At 37.4% G+C, this 20,272-nt stretch overlaps 1 protein-coding gene across 5 annotated transcripts in view; it reads right to left on the bottom strand.

The window, feature by feature from the left end:
- SBF2 (SET binding factor 2) overlaps window positions 1-20,272 on the bottom strand; it is a 231,945-nt gene that overhangs the window by 90,088 nt on the left and 121,585 nt on the right. For all 5 annotated transcript variants that reach the window (XM_036384030.2, XM_036384033.2, XM_036384035.2 and 2 more), the window contains exons 7-14: window positions 9,765-9,897; window positions 8,611-8,719; window positions 7,763-7,876; window positions 6,895-6,972; window positions 5,243-5,356; window positions 4,594-4,722; window positions 3,748-3,846; window positions 1,320-1,524 (exon numbers count right to left, since the gene is read on the bottom strand). In XM_036384030.2, coding sequence (XP_036239923.1) covers window positions 1,320-1,524; window positions 3,748-3,846; window positions 4,594-4,722; window positions 5,243-5,356; window positions 6,895-6,972; window positions 7,763-7,876; window positions 8,611-8,719; window positions 9,765-9,897 — 981 coding nt within the window. The remainder of the gene's footprint in view (window positions 1-1,319; window positions 1,525-3,747; window positions 3,847-4,593; window positions 4,723-5,242; window positions 5,357-6,894; window positions 6,973-7,762; window positions 7,877-8,610; window positions 8,720-9,764; window positions 9,898-20,272) is intronic.

Genomic DNA, 20,272 nt, shown 5'->3' with positions numbered 1-20,272 from the left:
GCACAAGAAATCCACTCAACTGCCTCACCATCCTCATTTTACCATGCCTTGCTGACAAATAACTCTATTTTTGTGCTGCAATTAAACCCATTATTTCTTATCATTACAGATTATTCCCCTTCTTTTTCTCACTGTCTCTTGTATAATTGAAGCCTGCTATTCTGTGTCCCCTCAGTCTCCTAGTCTTCAGTCTAAACAACTCCCCATCATTCCTTGTAGGTCACATTCTCTGGACCACTGGTCATTCCTGTTGCTTTCTTATGGACTCCCTCCAACAGAACCAAAAATGGAGACAGTCTTCCAGTGTCCAAACATGGACACAAACATCCAGCTGAGGTCTTACTGAGCACAATGAAAAGATTTCTCCATGGGGTTCACTGACTGCACTCCTGTTTATACATCCTACTAAGATGTTTGGCTTTTTTGCCGTAGCTTGATATAGCTGGGTCATGTTTGCCCTACAGTCATTAAAGTTCCCAAATTAATTTCTGAAGAGCTGCTGCCTAGTCAGGCGAGTCTGCCTATGCAAGTGCCATACCCTATTTGAAGAAAAGCAGTAGAGAAGGAAAGAATTCATTGGAGTCTTGTGGTTAGACATGTAATTTTTAAAGATGGATTTGAATTCTTAGCCCATCCTTCAAAAGTTTTGCAAGCTCTTCACGTGCAAGTTGACTAATCATACTGGTTTATGCCACCATCCACATCGATGAGTGTGACTATGAGTAATAGAACTTTCTGGCATTAAAATGAAAATGACAGGCTTACAATGTCCACATCTGCTCTTTATGCTTAAATATAGGCATATTTCTTTTGACACAGATGTTATATTTGCTCTTTGCCTTTTTCCAGTAATTTACATGCCTTTTACTGGGTATCAGAGGAGGAACTCAAACAGTTCAAAGCTTGGTTCAGCCAGTGCTACAAGTGACCTATGCTGATATTTAACAGGCCTGGCTGAGTACAATATCTAGTTTAATTGTTCAGCTCAACATCTAGTTTAATTGTTCAACTCAGTATCTAGTTTAATTGTTCAACTCAAACTCTAATTCAGATCAAATCCACTGTTGTTGTTAGCAGTTACACCCATCACTCTCTGGATGCTTGACTTCTTAGTAAAGAAGGCAGCAGATAGTATCTGTCTTAGTAAAGGCAGATAAAAAAGGGCCTTCAGAATGGCAAAGGCAAACACTGGAGTCTAGGCACCAGAGTTTGCCACGATCACTAAAACCACAATATGAACCACGAAACTGGGAGCAACACGCTGCAGAAATGCTAATCACCCACGAGAACCAGGTAGGACAGGGCACAAATGAACATACCCACGGGGGGACCTGCTGGAACCACGCACTTCTTGTCCCCCCGGGTGGCAGGGGGTGCCCCCTGGCTCCTGGCCAGCCCCTCCTGCAGCAGCTCCTGCACGCGGCCCTCGTTGATGCGCGGGAAGGGCAGGACGTGCACGCGCAGGTGCGAGCCCTCCGTGGGCCGCGGCACCTTCTGGAACGCCATGTGGGGGTTGGGGTTCTCCTGCAGGGCAAGAGCAAAGGGTCACACACCAAAGCAATCCTGCAGTGCTACCATCTGCCCCATCGAGCTTTGCTGCTGCTTGGACAATCTCCCATACTTGAAAGATTAAGAAGTCAAATATCTAATGCAGATGATTGATAAAATGTTTCATATTCATATTGCCCTTGACTCCTTAACTTTAATATTTCCAACTTTCTTAAAGGCTTTTATAAACTTCTTTTGCCATCGTGAAAAATTCAAAACAAGAGCAAAAGAAAATCCCTGCTTAACTTATGCTGATTTTATGCAAATTTATGAATATTAAGGACTTGAATATAAGCTGGTGCGACAGTCAAGCTCTTCATTAGAGAGATTATCTACCACCATGCATAGGATGACAGCTCACATTTCCAGGGGTGCAGGTAATCAAAAAAATGGGGTATTTTCATCTCCTCATTCAGTTATTCTGGGGTTACTATTAATCATATCTGAAATTGCTGCTGTCCAATTTGACTCTATGCTGTTACCCATTACTGGCTACATACCACTGCCAAAGAGTGCTATCCATCAATGAGGGCTCTCTGTAAATGCACAGTAAGTTTGGAAGAAAACTTGTAAACAGGAGCTTAATACTGTTGTTTACAGGAGCAAAAGGCAACAAGGAGATCAAGTGCATCAACTTGAGAAACAGCAGACAAAACAGAGCAGCTCCTTAGCCACATGCATTCTCTGCAAAGGAAAATTTTATGGAACAAGCCAAAAATCCGGGGGCATGAGAGCAGCAGATGCAAGAGGAGGCAAGAAAGAGAAAGAGAACACAGATTCAGGAGGGAGTAACAGAAGACAGAGGGCAGAAAACTCCAGAAAAGGAGAGTAACTGCTCCAAAATCCATTTCAGTGAGAGGAGAGATTCAGAGGAAATACACAGGGAAAGTTACTTTTATCTTGAACATCACAAATGTCATGTCAGATGTCCATGCTATTGGGCTAATGAAAGGTCTAATGCCTTGGATTGTCCACCTATAGCAGCAAGACTCATGCAGACATTATCTCTCACCAACAGACCTTGTCTCTCCTTTGTATCTAAACTGTCACAGCTACAATACTGTGATTATTAAAACTGTGAAACAAGATGTCAAAACACAACAAGCCATCTGTTTAAAATCAGGCAGCTCTAGGCACAGCTTGAGCAGTGTTACCATTCACCTATGTTCAGTCAAAACAGGTGCATGCACAAACTACCAGAAATCTGACTTCTCAATGCACAAAGTCATAGATTTAGTGAATACCAGTGTGTGCTCCTGTGAAGTCACTGACTTAGTGGTAGTGAAGGAGCAGGTCAATCACAATGGTATAAATAAATCTCATCATCAGAAAAGACATACAGAACACAAAAGAAACCCCAGAACTTAGTAGCATTTGGTAGTTCTTGTGGGGTGTTTTTCAGAATTGTAGATGTAAACCACAGTTTTGGGAAAGTGGGATGTAGAAAAGAAAGGGTGACAAAGGTGTCAGCTGATGGTGTACCAGATAATGTTCTGTGGAGTCTGAATAACCAAAGAAGCATGAGGGGGAGGGAGATCAAGATGCTCTGCCAAAAAAGCCCACAAGCCTCAAAGCAAATAAAAAATCTAAAACCCACAAACAAAAAAACCCCATCCCAGAACCAGCTAAAGGAATGGTAAGAGATTTTATAAAAGCATTTGGTAAAATAAACATGATATGAAGGCAAAAATTAAACTGGAAATGGAGTTGTTCAAGAAACAGGCTGTAAAAAATGAAATAATGCCTGCTGAGCATGCAAACCAGGGTGACTGGGTCAGGAAAGAACTGCTGAAAGTACACATTATGCCACATTGTATAATATATATGTATTAGATATATTATATAATACACATTATAAATGTATAATTTTCATATGGAAAACTGTTGACAGGCAAGAAAAGAGATATATTTGACATAGACAGGTTGCAGCAGAGAAAAATAGCAGTTTACAGACCTTATGTGAATACACACTAAAAATAGATAAGTAGTTGTAGCTATATCTAAATTAGCATTAATAAACCACTGGTATTACATTGAATTTCCTTTGCATGTACAAATGTAATAATCTTTAAATTTTGCCATAATGTAGATGATGACTACCACAAGCAGTCACTTCCATTTTCTGGCTCAATCTGAGAAATCAGACTTTTCAATGTTACCATCTCAACTCTCCAGATGCAGCAGGTACACACAACTTACATTTTTGAAGAGCTGTTCTGCAAGTTCTCTGACATGCTTTATCATTTTTGGTGGATTGCCCTCTTCAGCTTTAATTCTTTCGACTTCAAAGGCCACCAACTTTTTTTAAAAGAAGAAAGAATAAAAAATGTTGATAATTCAACTAAAAAAAAATATGTCCTATTTAAGTTATGAAATGTTAATCTTAAATTGAAACCAAGGAAAGAAAGCTGAGCACTGAAAAATGTGTGAGGCCATGTTGCTCTGGAACATGAGACATTTTCAGTTCCATGTGCAGCATTTGTTACCAGACAGAAAGAAAGTCCTACACACCTAAACCAGTCCTGTCACATTTCTATACCTCAATCCAAATTTCTCATAGGTACTACTACTACAACACAGAATTAATATCACACTCTATTTTTACTCTACCTTGAACTCAAAACCAACACAGTAAAAGAACTGCAGCATTACTTTTTAAAATGAATTTTTTTTGTCTCAGTTTACATTCTTGGATATGTATTTAATGTAATATTTTTCTGTGAGGTTGTTAGCATTTCAGAGAATATAATTAAATTACTGAAAATAATTCTGTACTAGCACATGCAATGTATTATGAAGCTGCAGATCTGACAACAGGAAGAGCATTACCAAAATTTATACAAGTATTTAACTTCATACATATAATGGTGTAATTTTATGGAAGTAACCTAGAAATATCTCCTTAGCAGAAAATAAGAGTTGAGATGATTAGTATAAACTTGATCCAATAAACATTGTGGACTCAGAAGCATTCCAGTAGTTTTTCCCATGCTGAAATATCACAGTAAATTGCAATTTACTTGGGAATACAGAAACAGTTTTCACCTCATCAAAAAGATCACAGGTTCTGAAGGGAGGACCCCTCTCTGACACAAAGCCAGCAAATGCCATTCCATTGAGGACTTTGGTTAGAAAGTCATTCTCAATTAAGCCTCGCTGGCCCAAGAAGGCTGCCTGCAACAAAAACAGAAAAAAATTCACCTTTTTTAATCAGCATCAAACTTGCAATTACAAACAACTGTTATATATTAGTTAAACATTTTCACCGGCCTATCAGCTTATACTAGTAAGTGGTACTTTCTAATTCAATTTTCTACTGTACATAGTACCTTTTTATACCTAAAAATTTGCAATTTGATGCACACATTTTTTAAATCTCACAGGTAATAAAAGAGAAAAGTAGTACCTTCAAGTAATGTGTTATTACATACAGAGGTTTTCAAAATTCCACAGTGATTCCTCAAATATTTATTTGTATTAAATTTCAGTGTTAACTTTGTTGTACATTTCTGTCCTGTCCCTGCAATTAGTCCCACTAAAACAGACTGATGTGCTATGCCAAAATGATGTGCTTATCACATGGAGATAACTTTATTTACATTTTTAAACTTCACCACTTGTTCAAAAGGCAGGCTTGTGGGAATAACATGGCACAAAGGAACACCATAAATACACAGAACTGCTCCTCCTTTACCTTGTGGAAGTGAATGACAGGTTCAGCATGAATTCTGATCAGCTGAAGACACGACCTGTATCCTTGGAAGAGCTGTGCAAACAGCCTGAGGAAGATTGCTCGCACTTCTTTGTCCTGCAAGCAGGAATTGAATTGTCAAAGCATCCTCACATCCTAAATTTCTCCAAACTTTGTAGGAATCTGTATGAGAAATGCCTACAGCTCCATGAGTGTAGCAGTGCAGCACATGAAGCAGAGATATTTGCACAGGGATGAGGTTGTGTCAAGAATGGTTGGGACTGGAAGGGACCTTAATGGCCACCAGGATGCCCTGCCCTGTCCCCAGATGGCCATGGCAGACCCTGTGCACAGCCACCCTCCACCCCTGCTGGTCTTGGCTGTGCCTGCAGCACAGGCTCTGGGCAAAGCCAGGGGGGCTGAGGGGTGCTCATGTCCTGAACCACTCAGATGTGCTGCCATGAGAGAAACCTGATGTGAAATAAAGGAAAAAAGGCTACTTTAGCCTGGATTCATTCCCTAAAATAACTGTGGCTTGAAGCACTACACAGGCAGGGGCAGCAGGGAATAGCAGGAGCCTGAGGTGGCACTGCTGCTGCTGCCACCAGTTACTGTAAAAAGTTTAAAATAGTAGGGCCTTAAAGTCTTGGATTGTTTATTTAAGAGAGTGTTTAAATACACACCACCAGATTAATGGAAATGATGTGAACAGCTGGGGCAGTGACATCTCCACCTGGCCCAGGTGCCACTAAAGACTGACATCAAATCCTGGGCCACCCTGTTATTTTATCTCAGCAGCCATCTCAAAAAACCTGAGATCCCAAAAATTCCTTTATTACCTCAGGTTTTATGGTGTTATGTTACAAACTGTAATTTTAAATATTACACACAATATTTACTAGCAGATAACCAGCTCATCAGTTAAGTAACAACCAAATTAAGTAAATTACAGCCTGGAATTTATTTTTAAAGATAAAAGAATATATAAAATGATATAAAGCTGGAATATATTATTGGAGTATTTTACTAGATGGTTGTTTATTCTGCACTGGAACATGATCCATGTTGTTCTATTTTTAAGTTAAATTTTGTATGGCTCACTCTACTGACAGACATGCTCATTTTCTCCTGCTCTCTAGGATTTTAACAGGTACATTTGTACCCTGACTTCTTTGACTACTTGAAAACATGGTAATTTCTTCAAATTTCACAAAATTCTTGTTTTGATACAAAATTATATTAATTTGAAACCTTCCTATTCAAACTGAGGTCTTAGCTGAATTCTTCCATTAGTTTAGATGAAGTCTGGATGACATTCCCTGTCTTCAGCAATGAAAAATCTCAATCTTAAAGGCAGAAATAAGTACAACAAATATATTGTACCACCTAAGAGTTTCACCTATTCACATAATCCACATATCTACCCAAAGAGCTCAAATGTGTATTCCTAAATTGAACTGGCTTTTGGATTTTATAAAACTTCTAACCCATCAGAATGATATTAGAGGGGAAAATGCATTTCTCTAGCTCCACCAGTAATACTATAAATACAGGGGAAAGCAAACATACATTCTTAAAAGGAAGCTACTAGTCTAAAATTTCAACAGTTTTCCACTTATGAAAGTCAGACACAGAAACTAAGACAGAAATCTTACCAGCATTTTTGAGTGTGATAAAGCTGTTCGTGGGGGAGGGAATGCATAATCTGCTGTTTCCAAATCAGGATGCAAAACCTAGAGAATTTTGAAAACATAATCTTTTTTCCTTCATTTTGCTGAGAAAAAGACTTTTTTTTTCCTTTCTCAAATTCACTGACATTGAGTACCTCAAATAATAAATTGAGTTAAACTGTGAAGACTGTGTGGAAATAAAAATGGAATTAACTTCTCAGCTTCAGGATTCTATATGTGAGTTAGTTACCAAAAACTCCTGTCACAGTCCATGAAACTGATCAATACCATTAGGGATTTTAGAGTCAATGCAGCTGAAACAGATTAAGAGAATAAAAATTCTTCTATTTAGATAAGATTTGCTCAGAAGCCTCCAAATAAGATGATTTCTATTTTATTACAATGATAGCAAAAAGACAAACTGATGTACTTTTTATGGCAATTCACTAATGTAGAATCCATCATTCCTAAATTCTGAAACAGAGGCATAACAAAGATAAAATTTAAAGGGTTATTAATTTTTTAATTTTCAAGAAAATGTACAGTTGAAATGAATTTATAAACATAGAAAGGGAGCAGAACTGAGTAGTAATAATGTTGCTCAAATACTCTTATTAAAAACCATTACAAAGGAAAAATCTCTACCTCTTGAACAGTGAAAAGACATTTTAGATTTCCATTACTGATGATACCAACTTGAACTACAGAGAATTAACTCTTCTAAAAACAGGAATGATGCATGAATCATTCTATTAAATCTCATTTCCAGTGTGCTTGAAAGCTTATTATTGCAATTTTTCATTCTTTACAAATAGGTGAGAGGGTGAAATGTGGGGATTTTATCTAAACATACCAGAGAAAGTGCCATTTGAGTCTGGTGTAGCAGTGGCTCTGGCAGCTGGGACAGATGAATACATTCAGGAATTTTAATTGTTCCTCCATCCAGGTCTGCTATGATTACATCTAACTGTAAGGGACAAATTGTAAAAGTGCATACAGTGAGCATAGCTTAAAAAAAACACAACAGTTCAAATTTCTGCACAATGATCTGCACACAAGTTTACTAAAACAAATTAAAACAGTACCAACTTTAATGTACAGAATGTTTTTGATACAGGAAATACTCCAAATACTTTCTATTACCGAATCTAGCCTTGAAAAATGAAATTAAACCAAAGAAAATGAAATTAGGCTAAACTTTCAAAAGTGACTTTTGTTTCTGGATATTCCAGGTCTGTGTTCAGAGACATGAGATATCTAATAAGCTGTTTGCAAAGGAACACAGTGAGGGCAATTAGAAGTAAAATTTCATGTTTCTAAGCACCTTTTGCAACCCTGGTTCAGTTTCTCCAAACACATACTTAAAAAGGGTAAAATAAAACAATTGAGAATACACTTGAAAATCCTAAGTGAATTGTTCAAACTCAGGACAAATAGATGACAAAGCCAGAAATGGATCCATTCCTTCCCCTCTGGCACCAGAATCAAAATCATTTCCCTCTACTTTACAGTCTCAATGTATTTACAAAAAAAAAAAAAATTATGCTTTTTTTCTCTTTTTTCTTCCCCTGACTGTCTTGCTTTCTTAGAGTAATATTTTGAAGAGATGTGAATTATTCCCAGAAGGACCTCCCAAGCCCCCAGGAGGGCTCAGAGCTGAGCACAGGGCAGGCTCTGGGCTGGGAGGGCAGCAATACCCACCAGCTCATGGATGTCATTGCGAAACACAGAGTGCACCCCGATGATGAAAGGCGTGGGGGAGCTGAGAACCTCCAGCAGCTGGGCAGGGAGAATTGGGATGTAGGGATAACTGTGAAAAGATGAAATTAAACAGAATAAAAGCTTCTGAGTATCCTTTCACATCAGGCAACTTTTTTTCTTAAAAAAATCTTCCTGTTAGTAGTCAGGCACACTAAGTTATAAACAATACCTTAATTTTAAAAACATGATTCATTTGTGGCCATACACCAGCACTTCAGCCTTTTGTAAAATATCATTTTATAAGAAGTCTATAAAGGAAATATTTTGCTTTCATCTTGAAATGACAACTAAACAACACTATTTCAGGCACTGTTTACTTGGTTAGACAATTTAAAAAACTCTGTGTGTTTATCAAAACAACATCAAGAGCTGGATCTAAATTGATCAGCGAATTTCTACACCTAATTTACAGTTATTAGAAGTTTACATTATTAGTTAAACATTAAGAAACATTAAGAAACATATTCCAAAACTCAATTTCCAGTTCTTCCTTCTTATTCTGTATTATAATGAAACTAATCTCTGAAGTATTTTAAATAAAACAAGCTATTAAAAATACAAAAATACAAGCATAGTTTGAAACAGGTGAGTCAGAATTAGATGTTTTCTTCCTAAAAAAACCCAAATTGATTGACATTAAGTTTTCCATTTCAAAATTCTGGATCCACCTGTGGCTTTTTAGAGAGGATCAGTTGACTTCAGAGAGGATTTGTTGACTTAAATTCATTCTCTGGTGGACATTTGTCAGTGACTTAAAGCTGACACACACTAATGTAGCTGCTATCTTTGAGCTACAGAATGTTCTGGATTGTGAGGAGTGTTTCTACCCTACATTTGCAGGTGGAATTTCTCCCTTAATTGTTTCCACTGCCACAATGCAACCAGATTTTTATTAATGATGTGCACACACCAGGATTAGCATCATTAATAGCTTTGCTTATTTTACCAACTATAGCACAACTCCTTTTGTCTGGGACAAACAAAAAATCCAAGTAATTTGTTTTTGTAATAAATTGTATTTGTGTTTGTAATAGAAGTTATAAAATGAGTAATAAAATTATTTAACAAGTTCAAAGAAACCAAACTTAACTCACCTGTATTTGAGAGGAAACATCAAAGACTCCAGAGCCCTACAGGCATCACTGAGCCTTTGAAAACTTGCTGAGTGAAAGAGAACCTTATTTTCGGTAAGCACGGCACAGAATAAGCTGAGTACATTTTGGATTCCTTGAAAAAATAAAATAATAAGAAAGACCTGTAACAACATGCCAAAAAATTCAAAATTACATTAAAATGTACCATTTCCTGGAGGGATTTTCAAAAGGCATATGATAAACACATAAATTGCCAAGTTTCAAGTTTTTCTACCTTTTATTTGACTCGTGCAGCTTCTGTTTTTCAGCTTGCTATAATACCATCTGAATGTATTTCTACATTTTAGATATACTGTATTACATCTCCCTTTCAATACCACTTGCAAGGATTTCCACTTCTCAGCACAAATCCCAGCAATGCTTAATAATGGCTTCAAACAGCATTATGTGCATCTTCTGCACAGCCTTCTGTGTATCCAGCACTCAATTCTGGTCACTGATCCAGGCTTAGCTTCTAAACCTCTTAGTGACTCCAAGCAGGGGGAAAAAAAATAAAATCATACTGCCAAGTTCCAAAGAAAATGAAAAGATTCCTAGTGAATACATTCATACCTTATCCATTCTAGGAGTCAAGAGGTTAAAAGAGGGCAGTAAGAGGGTATTCATCATTAGAAAGATACTTAAAGGAAGATCTGAATGTTTTAAAAAGTCCCACTAGATTTGGAGCAAGACTCATGAATCAGATGATGGGATGCTTTTGGGGATTTTTTAAGACAGTGTAATTTACCTAAAAGACAAAGCCATGTGCTTTCAGGGAAAACCAAAAATATATTTCCTTTAGAAAAAAAGTCCCATCCTGAGAAGCAGACATGCCTGACACATGTGAGATATGCTGAAATTTATGAAATTTCCTGAAATATGCTGGAATGTATGATGTTTCCCTGAGGACATGGCTTGTGTTATCAGTGAGACAGCCTGCATTACCTTCCCAAAGCTACTGCTTATCCAGCAATAATGGCCCCTAAAAGAAGTGTGACTGTGGAGAGCCACTATATTCACATGACAATTAACACTTGGGTTTTTAAAGTAATTTTAAATCTTTTTTTTCTTCCATAATGTATGCAGATTTTCTTGGCTGGAGTAAAGCTCAGTTCATAAACACAGTGGGACAAAGATTTGGAGAGGGTTGTTTAGGAAAAGAAGAATTCATTCTAAGGACAAAGAAGTCAAACCACAAAATAACAGCTTGTGCTTCCAATTCCATTCTCCAAGAGTCCCACAGAACTCACACAACCAAAGGCTGGAGAGGACTGAGGATAGAGGGCTTTGCTACAAGGCTCAGTGAATTACTGCTCCAAATGTTTGATATTACTGTCAGTGGCATAATTAATATTGTGCTAGTAGAAAACAAACTGCTGTGGAACACACAAGGTAAGGATGATGATAAAAAGTCCAATTTGTTTCCTCAGGTGAATGAAACAGCACCCAGCAGTGAATGGTTAGAAGGGAACTGGAAATAGTGTCCTTTGAACACAAGATTAGAAACTGCTGCCTGCTTGAAAAAAATCTCAGTAAAAAATTTAAGTCAAACTGCCCCTTTTATGCAGAACCACCCGTTTCTTTCCCAGAAAAAATTTGAAAAATATTTTGGAGTACACTTTCTGTTTTAAACTAAGTTTTTGTTTTCAATTGGGCTTCTCACTCCCTTTCAATCCACACCAAATGTCTTAAGACATCTAGGAATAGCAACTTTTTAAACATCTGACAATTTTTTCCTACAATCAGATAGAAAGATTTTCAAACAGTGCTCTAAAAACCTACAACATTTTGGCAGGTATTACTGAGGAAAATAACACCAAGAACCCTCACAAATATTCAAAATATTCAGTACAATGAAATGCTCTAAAAAAGCCCTTCCTGTCATCAAAATACTTCCAATAAAATTGAAAATTCTTGAAAGAGATGGTTTTCAGTCCTGAGTTCTGAAGGGTAAGAGTTCTAAAATACTTTCTGGATGTCACTGACTTAAAACTTTGTTTTGGAAAGAATTAGAACATTCATTTACTGATGTAGAAGACTCAGTTGAAACCAAGCTGTGAAAAAACCCCAGCCCTTTTAGCTATATGATATTATTTTGCTGTGAATTATGATGATTCAAGAGTCTAGAAAGAGTATTTTAATTCTAACATCTTTGAAAGTCATAAAACTTAGCCAGTATCAGCATTTTTAATTTCAAATCTCTTCTGAATACAGGCTTCCTCATCAGACACAAAACAATACTCAGTTCTCCAGAGTACATAATAACTGAACACTTCTTCAAAAATTTTACTAGCAAAAAGCATAAATGAAGAGGAAATCAGAATTTTTCTTATGCATGAAGAGGACACCTGCAAGTACTTCACAGTATTTGAACACAGTGGTTGTAGATGACAGTGTCTCTCCTAGGGTCGAGTAAAATGATACACTTTTGTATAAATAATAAAGGTAATCTTCATGTTCCTGTATAGTGTTAAAGTGTGTATCTGTCTGATTATTATCTGCTTTTACCACTGTAAGAAATGGATTTTGTCAGCATCTTTTACAGAAAGTTTCTGGATGTCAGTCAATGGAACACAAATTTATTTAAATTACTCAGCAGTGATGGTATGGCTTGTGAGGCTTTCAACATTTCACTAGGGAAATTAAATCTGGTTTTGCTGCATTTTAGTGGCCACAGATAAAGCTTCAGCTTGTACTCCACAAAGGCATTTGTCAGTGCATCTTAACCAGCACCACTCTAAGTTGATATTTAAATGACTGCTTTCAGCAACTGTATCCCACAGCTTAACTTGATGTCCCACAGCAGAACACAAAGTGCAAACATGTTTGCTTTCACTGCATTCTGCGAGCTGGTCTCCCAGCTGTTCACTACACTCCAACTGGCCATGGAAGGTGAATTTGAAATGTTTACTGGGATATGTACCTGATGCACCTGATGCAGCCCCAGCTGTGCTGAGCTAGAGAAAAACACTTCTTTACTTGCAGAACCTATGCAAGAGACCAAACTTGAGAGCATCCAACACACTTGGGCAATAAAACCCAGGCTAACCACTTCCACTGACTGAAAAGCTTGCAGAGCCCACACAGCTTCTTTGTACCAGTGTTTTCCTTCTCTTTCCCTCTTGCTTTCCTCCTTTTTTCTCTAAATGCTCTGTATGCAATACAGAAGAATATAAAATATATAATATAAATAAAATTAGGTGTGCAATACAGACAGCTAATCTGGAACTTTCTTATTTTCAAGATGACAGCCACTAACTCAATACAAAATTATTGCTCCACAAGTACTTTGAAATGCATCTTTTCAGGAAAACCAGGGAAATTTCTGTTTGATAGAATCAAACAAATTATAAACAGTAGGACTTTTGATTACTTTCCTTTTCTAAACCATTGATGAATCTGTTTGAGGAAGCCACCAAGGTGTTGTTCCAAGCCTTCCAAGTTGTTTACTGAAAACAAACCATTCCAAATGACAGCCTGAGCCCAGTTTCCTCGTGCTGCAGGACACAATCGCGGCTGGCTGTAACCTTGAACCCTCTGCTGCTCTGCAGACTCCACACTACATCCGATGCTCATTTGTCAGGGCATAAATAGACAATATGAAAAACAACAAACAAGTTGATTTTTACAGATTACTCCTTTGCAGTCCACAGACAGACATCCTGTAAAATATTATACATACGCTGGAAAATTTTGAATGGAGGCTTCCTGACCTTCACTGTTTTCAAGTATTTAAAGAATCTGTAATTTGTACTAAATTATCTGACATCCTACATCAACAAATGTATCATTCTGCCTGCTTCCTGTTGTTCTAGAATTAAAGTACTTATTTAAGCATGATTAAAAAAAACCCACCAAACACAAAGTCTACTTGACAAGCTACTGTCTTCTATATTGCATGAAATCAAATTATTACCACTTACTTCTTGAGACTTTTGTAAAGAGTTATAAACATGGATTCAGAAACTCAACTAATTGAATACATTATTATGCCAATATGCCATTCTTGAATTACTGGACACAAGAAAAAGCTTAATAGACAAAATAATCCATAACTTAGCCAGACTAATCCAGGAAATGGGTCAACAAAGTCTGAAAAGCTTTTCTGAAAGGCCACTGGAGACTGCATAGTACAAGTTCTGTGCCAGGCAGTGTCAAGCTCTAAAGATAACTAGGAAAAGAGTAGAGAAAAACAAAACGCTTTTCATATTTATTTTTAGATGTGGCTGCATAACTCTGCTAATGACCAAAATACAAGCTTAACTAGTAAATAAGAGGCAACAACTGTACTCAATACTCACATAGGTAATCTGTGCCAAATTGCATTGATTTGTCCACCCAAAAATCACACAATATCTCCAACAACTACACAGAGTGAAACCCAAATGACTGCTCTGTCACTCAGCTGAGGATCAATCTGCCTTTAGGAAAGCATGCAGCTCTGTTATTAGAGCAGGACTGCACACTCCATGGCTGAATCCCAGCCAAGCTTGCTCACAGGTGGGGAGCAATCTGCCTGTGCCAGCAGAGAGCTTTGGGAGGGGTAATTTATCCTGCTTCTGGCTGGGAAACAGAGGACATGAGTCAGATGAGAACCCCACGAGATTAACTTACTTGGGCTTTGTCAGACTCAGGAGGAAGAGAAGCAATCCCTACAGCATGGAGCCTTCAGCTGAGACTCGCTCAAAGAATCCAGCATTCCATGAATACATCCCCAATTCTGAGCCCACAGAAGGAAACATGGGTGTCACATGCACTACTGAAGCCAACCTCCATTTTAAGGGATGCATTTCTGATTTGGGAACTGAACTGAAGGCAATTCAGAATCTGAACCATGAATTCTGCATGTTCTTTGCAAGAAGGGTGGAATGAAGGCTTCCCCACAAACCAGCAGCTGGGGAGGGTGGGAAGAGGAAACAGAGGGACCATATAAAGAGATTCTGGTATAAACACCACAAAAGCCAACTGATCATTAAAAGCTATCAAAAAGACTGTGAAAATGAGGAGATATATATAAAAAAGATGTCTTCAGCTGATGGATAAATATTCCTCCAGCTATCACTCCCCCAAAGTTCAACAGTATCCACTCTGTGCTGTCTACACTGAGCCAAGCAGATGGTTGTTCTCCAAACCCTAAATCACACAGGCACAAAGAAACAGGGATTAAGCCCAGCATATGATCTGCTCAGAGAACAGTCAGTCTGTCTGTCATTTGCATGTTGATATCACTCCATTATTGCCAATTTCATTAAATCCCTCTGCAGACCTACTTAAAGAAGCAGCAAAAGCCCTTTGGCTTTTTTGAGCCTCCAAATACAACTCTGCCAATACACTGAACACAAATCACTAATTTTTTTATTTTCCAGAGACAATGATAAAGCTAAATACAATTTTTAATAGAAGAATTAGATAATAAGGTTTTCATCCCTGAAAAAGATAAGTGCAATACCATTTCTTATACGTATTTTAAAGCTTTACATACCCAAAGGGAGATTGATAAGCTCAAGATGAATGTGACTATGTTAAGTGAATTTTCTTGACAAAGCAGAAAAGACATAGGAAGGTAAACCAGACAAATAACCCTTTCACATACAGAAAGTATTCATGTAGCAGGGAGGTAAATGCCAATTTCATGTGAAGGCAGCAAGCTGAATTACACAAATTTACAAACATAACCTGCATTACCAGTTAAAAGTTTGCTAATGATTTTATGTCTGGCCCATATAAACAAGCTATGTTTGAGAGATGCTAGAAAAACCAGATTCATTTAAGGGGAAGAATCTTCACAGAAATCAGATATAAGACTAACATTTTTCCTAGAGGGAGGGTAGCAAGCACTATTACTATTTCTAAATATTGAACTGTTAAATATCAAATTAAACCAGAAGGTTTTGTTTCCTACTGTGTGTCCCTATACGCACACAGGTGTTAAGATTTAGGTAATAGTCTATTCTGCTGAAATATGGTTTCATTTCTTGTCTGATTTCACATCTCATCTGCTTAGTTATTTAGGTATCTAGAAAGGTAATTAAAATAGGATGCTATTTGTTTTGGATATTAATTCCATAAATATCTATTATTCCAAAATCATAAATAAAGGTAAACAGTAATCCTGTATAATTGCTGGTAACCTGTGTACTAATTGTTAATTACGTGGATAATTTCTAATATCAGGATACAGAATTTCTGTGTAACCCTCACAGGTCCACACTAACAGAAACTCAATGAAATTCTGTAAAAGAATTTCGAGGGGACTGGGATAATGGATACACACTAATGAATATAAATGCTGCCCAATTTCCATGAGTAGAGGTGGGAGAGTGCTACTGAAAGACTCCCATATTTCTAGAAATTTTTACAGGTGAATTTCTTTCACTCATTCTTTAGAATTGCCCCTTCAAGAATGATGATTTTATTGTTTGCACCAAATGTTTTGTGAAACCTTTTTTCCCATTTGCATCAAAAGATATGTCATAAAAATAAGCACATGCTATAAAAATTATTGATAGCAGCTTGATTAGCCAAAATTATCTCTTTGCATCCTGATAGCAAATGTAAAATTGAGATTTGAGATTATTTGCAACTGCTGATGTATTTAAGTAATCAAAACCAGAGCAGTTTACCATCCCTCCAAATTGATTCCTAGATGGTAGAAAGTAAAGGAGGATTCTGTTCAGCTACCAACAGACATTTTAAAATCCAGAAGGAGCATTAAAACTTTTTGAGCAACCTGATGTGTCTCTAAGTTTTTATAATTTGTCCGGATTCACTTAAAGCAGAAAAAGTGTTCTTCAACAAAGCAATTCAGAGTGAGGGCAATACCAGTAGGATCCTTAGAAAGTAAATATCTAAGAATGAGAAGAGTATTGTCTTTCTTGAACTGTACACAGGAAGAATGGTCAAGGATACACCAGGAACTGCAAACATACCTGTTTCCTGTCTAAGGACTACAAAGTCTTTCCCCACGGAACTTTACTACAGAAGTATTCTGTGAACATAACCAAATAAATGCAAAGCCAACAAGAACAGATGTGGCTGATCAGGATACTCTATAAGACCCATCTTCAGCCACTGCTGGTTGATATTCAGGGAGCATAAAGGACAGATATTCAACTGAAGAAACTGTGAACAGTGTAACCATGAAAAATTTTTAAAATCTCTTTATTTTCTCTAAAGATCATGCTTGGATCCTCTTCAAAACATTTATGAAATTTTACAAATTCTTTATCAAATTCTCTGAGATCTTCCTGACCTCCTGAGACAGTGATACTTCAGCTCAAAATGCAACTAAAGAGCAAAACTTTAAATTGAATTTACAAAACCAAATATATGGAAGTAAAAGTCTATAGAAATGTTTTTCTTTTCCTCTCATCATAAGTATTAACACCAAAGTTTGGAAATTGCAGTTTTGCAAGTTCTTATGATTTGACAGCTACCAAGCCTGCTTTGGAATAGTGAGAAAAGTTCTGCCTGCACTCATACCAGCAAAAATAGAAAGAAAAGCCATCTGTTCCCACAAGGATCCCCCTTTCAGTATTTTCTATAAGCAGAGACAAGCTTCTTTTGTGTCTTTTCGAATTTTGTCTATTTATTAGACATTTGCTTTCTGGAGCTTACATTTTTGCTCATCTCTGAAAAACAATAATTTGTTTACACTCTTTGGAAATGTGTTTTCTGAAGTCCTGCTGTGAATAGAAAATAACTCTCCTCTCAATTATCCCAAATTTTCACCTAATAGTTTAAATAAATTTCATTAAATTGTTATAGAGCAAACTGCTCTGTACATTTTTTTCTCTTATTTGAAATATTTTCTTTTAAAAAAAAGCTCATTAACTACAGCACTTTATCAAATACACAGCTTTAAGCTGATTAACTTATGCCAGATAACTTTTCTTTCTTAGATTTATAATTTGCTTAAAATAAGCTACTGCATGATTTGTCTCAGTAGAAGAGTAATACAAGTTCAGAGTGGATATAAGTGAGCATCTTATGTCATGTGCTTTGCTGGGCTGAAAAACATGGAACACTGCAAGAAATATTGGATATAAGAACTACAGTGCCTCCAACTCATTTCAGACTCCTGCCACCACCACAGCAGCAGCAGCATCTCAGGAGGTGCTGACCAAGCTCCCAGGGTACCCCCACGTGTCAGACAAACAGAACCAGAGCAGGATGCACTGGAGGAATGGTCTGGCATTACCTGACTGGAATCTCTGGCTCTGCCTGGCGGGGATGCTGCTGCTGCTGCTGCTTCCCTTGCACCTGCAGCAAAGCTCAGAGCAGTGAGCCAGCTCAGGCCAGCAGAGGGATGGGTCTGTTCCCACTGCAGCCCTTGGCCATCAGGGTTTAACCACAGCATCAAACCAAACCTGAGACTGCTGACACAAAACAGATGTGACCCTCCCTCCTTCCACCCTCCAAATATTTTCTGTTAACTTGGTGAGCTGAAACTGCTCAGTCAAGCACCACTTCAGCAAAGGAGATGGGCAGCACTGTGCAACTGGAAATGGACATTCCAGACAGGATCATCTGCTTGGCTGCTGGGGAAATGAAGCCTCAGTGATCAGTGACTGTCCACTGAGAAGTGCAGAAGAGTCCCTGTATAAAACTCACTATGACAATGTCCCTTTGTTTCCAACAGCACCTAAAAGAACACTTTCCTTTTGTTCTGCTCTTGCAGCAATAAGGCCCCATTAGCAATAAATGCCACATCAAATCCCTTCATAATCTATTTGTTCTTTGATGGAATACACAAATCTACTTGGAAAGCTTGAATGGTAAATTCCCTCTGGTTGGGTTATGGAGCTAATTGCAGTGGGATTTAAACTGAAACTAGAACATAAGCCAACAGCATCCACTCATGTGATGCCAGGTCCCATAGGCTGGAGAGTATACAATTTATTAAGATCAAACACTGATTAGAAGTGTATACACTTAAATAAAGCAGTCCTCATTTAACATGCTTTAGTATGTTAAACATTTAACATGTTCTTAGCATTTTATACATGCTGCTAAAAACCAACAAAAGTTGTATTTGTTCCCATCACGGGATACATGATATTTCATGGAGAGGAAAAAAACGGAGTGAGTTGGGTGAGAAGTTTGTAAACAACCTGACAGTAAAAAAAGTTCTGGTTCATATCACTGAAATCTCATAAAGATAAGATGTGGAAAGGGCACCACACTGACCCTTAGTGCATTTCCCTGTTATAGGTATTGATGTACTGAAAATGCCTGCACTTGGACTCTTCACATGCTCTGCAGAATACATCTCTCATTGCTTTGCTGCCCTACATAATGAAATATTAAAATATTCTTGCTGTATGTCAAAGACACCAGGATTTTCTTAGTCAACAAGTATAAGCCAGCTCACGTGCTGACTGTGCAGTGACCCTTTCATAAAGTCTCCCAGCCACACAGATACACATATATATTCATCAGGAATGTCTTTTCCCATTTATACAGTAATTTGGTATCGTCATCTGTTGGCATAAAATACATTACATGAGAGGCTGAACATTTTATCTCTCCTAAACCAGAATTAAAATAATGAGAAGTTATTTTATTACAGAAAACATTACTCAAAGTGTCAACAAACAAGCCAAAAGCAAAAATTCTGGGTATTTTAATAAATCCTGGATTTAGAAATATGGGACTGAAGGGCCTATAGACAGTGAAAGATTCCAGCCTTTTCCCATCATGGCTTTATCAGACAACCCCAAACTGATCAAGTTTCATCTTAAATGCAGTGATAATGCTTTGCTTTACTATTCCCAACAGGAGGTGTTTCAGGATATTTCTTGTCCAACAGTCAGAAATTACCTTTAAACTTCCAACCTTAAATAACTCATGATCTTTTTGTATGAGCCTGTTCTTGGTGCTCACCTGTTTCTCTAACTTGTGACTTCTCCCTGAACAATACTGATGTAAAAATCAGCAAATGGTAAATACATATGGTCTGTGGTACAGAGTAAACTAAAAAGAGAGAGTACAGCAGAAAACCCTAACACTGCTCAAAAAGCAGCCTCTAGAAGCCAGTATGAGCTGTAACATGACCAACAATTTAAATGTTCATTTCAGACTCTACCTTATTTGGGGATTTATGTTTTCTAAAGGAAGCTACACTTTTTAAGCAGTGGGGCTACTTTTACTTTCATTCAAAATAAAAATGTAAAGCATCGCATGTCCTACAAATAGTGTGAGCTTAAAAATTAGCTACCACAAAAATAAACTCATTTGAGGCACACCATGATTCAGTTTTTCTCTTTTTGCTTTGATAGGTTATTTTGTAATTATCACAGTAAGGTCATACTGTTTATGTTACTCTATAGGCTGGACTGTTTATAGCCTCAGTAGCTCACATCATAATTTCTGAGGCATGGGAAGCAATAAAACATTGCAGTTAACAGATGAAGCCATTTTCAGTGCAGAATGCAGAAACAGATCAGTGCTCATATTTTAAGATGAAG

The sequence above is a fragment of the Molothrus ater genome, chromosome 6, assembly GCF_012460135.2.
Source record: "Molothrus ater isolate BHLD 08-10-18 breed brown headed cowbird chromosome 6, BPBGC_Mater_1.1, whole genome shotgun sequence".
Classification (NCBI taxonomy): Eukaryota; Metazoa; Chordata; class Aves; order Passeriformes; family Icteridae; genus Molothrus; species Molothrus ater.
This window is presented reverse-complemented; position numbering and strand designations above follow the sequence as displayed.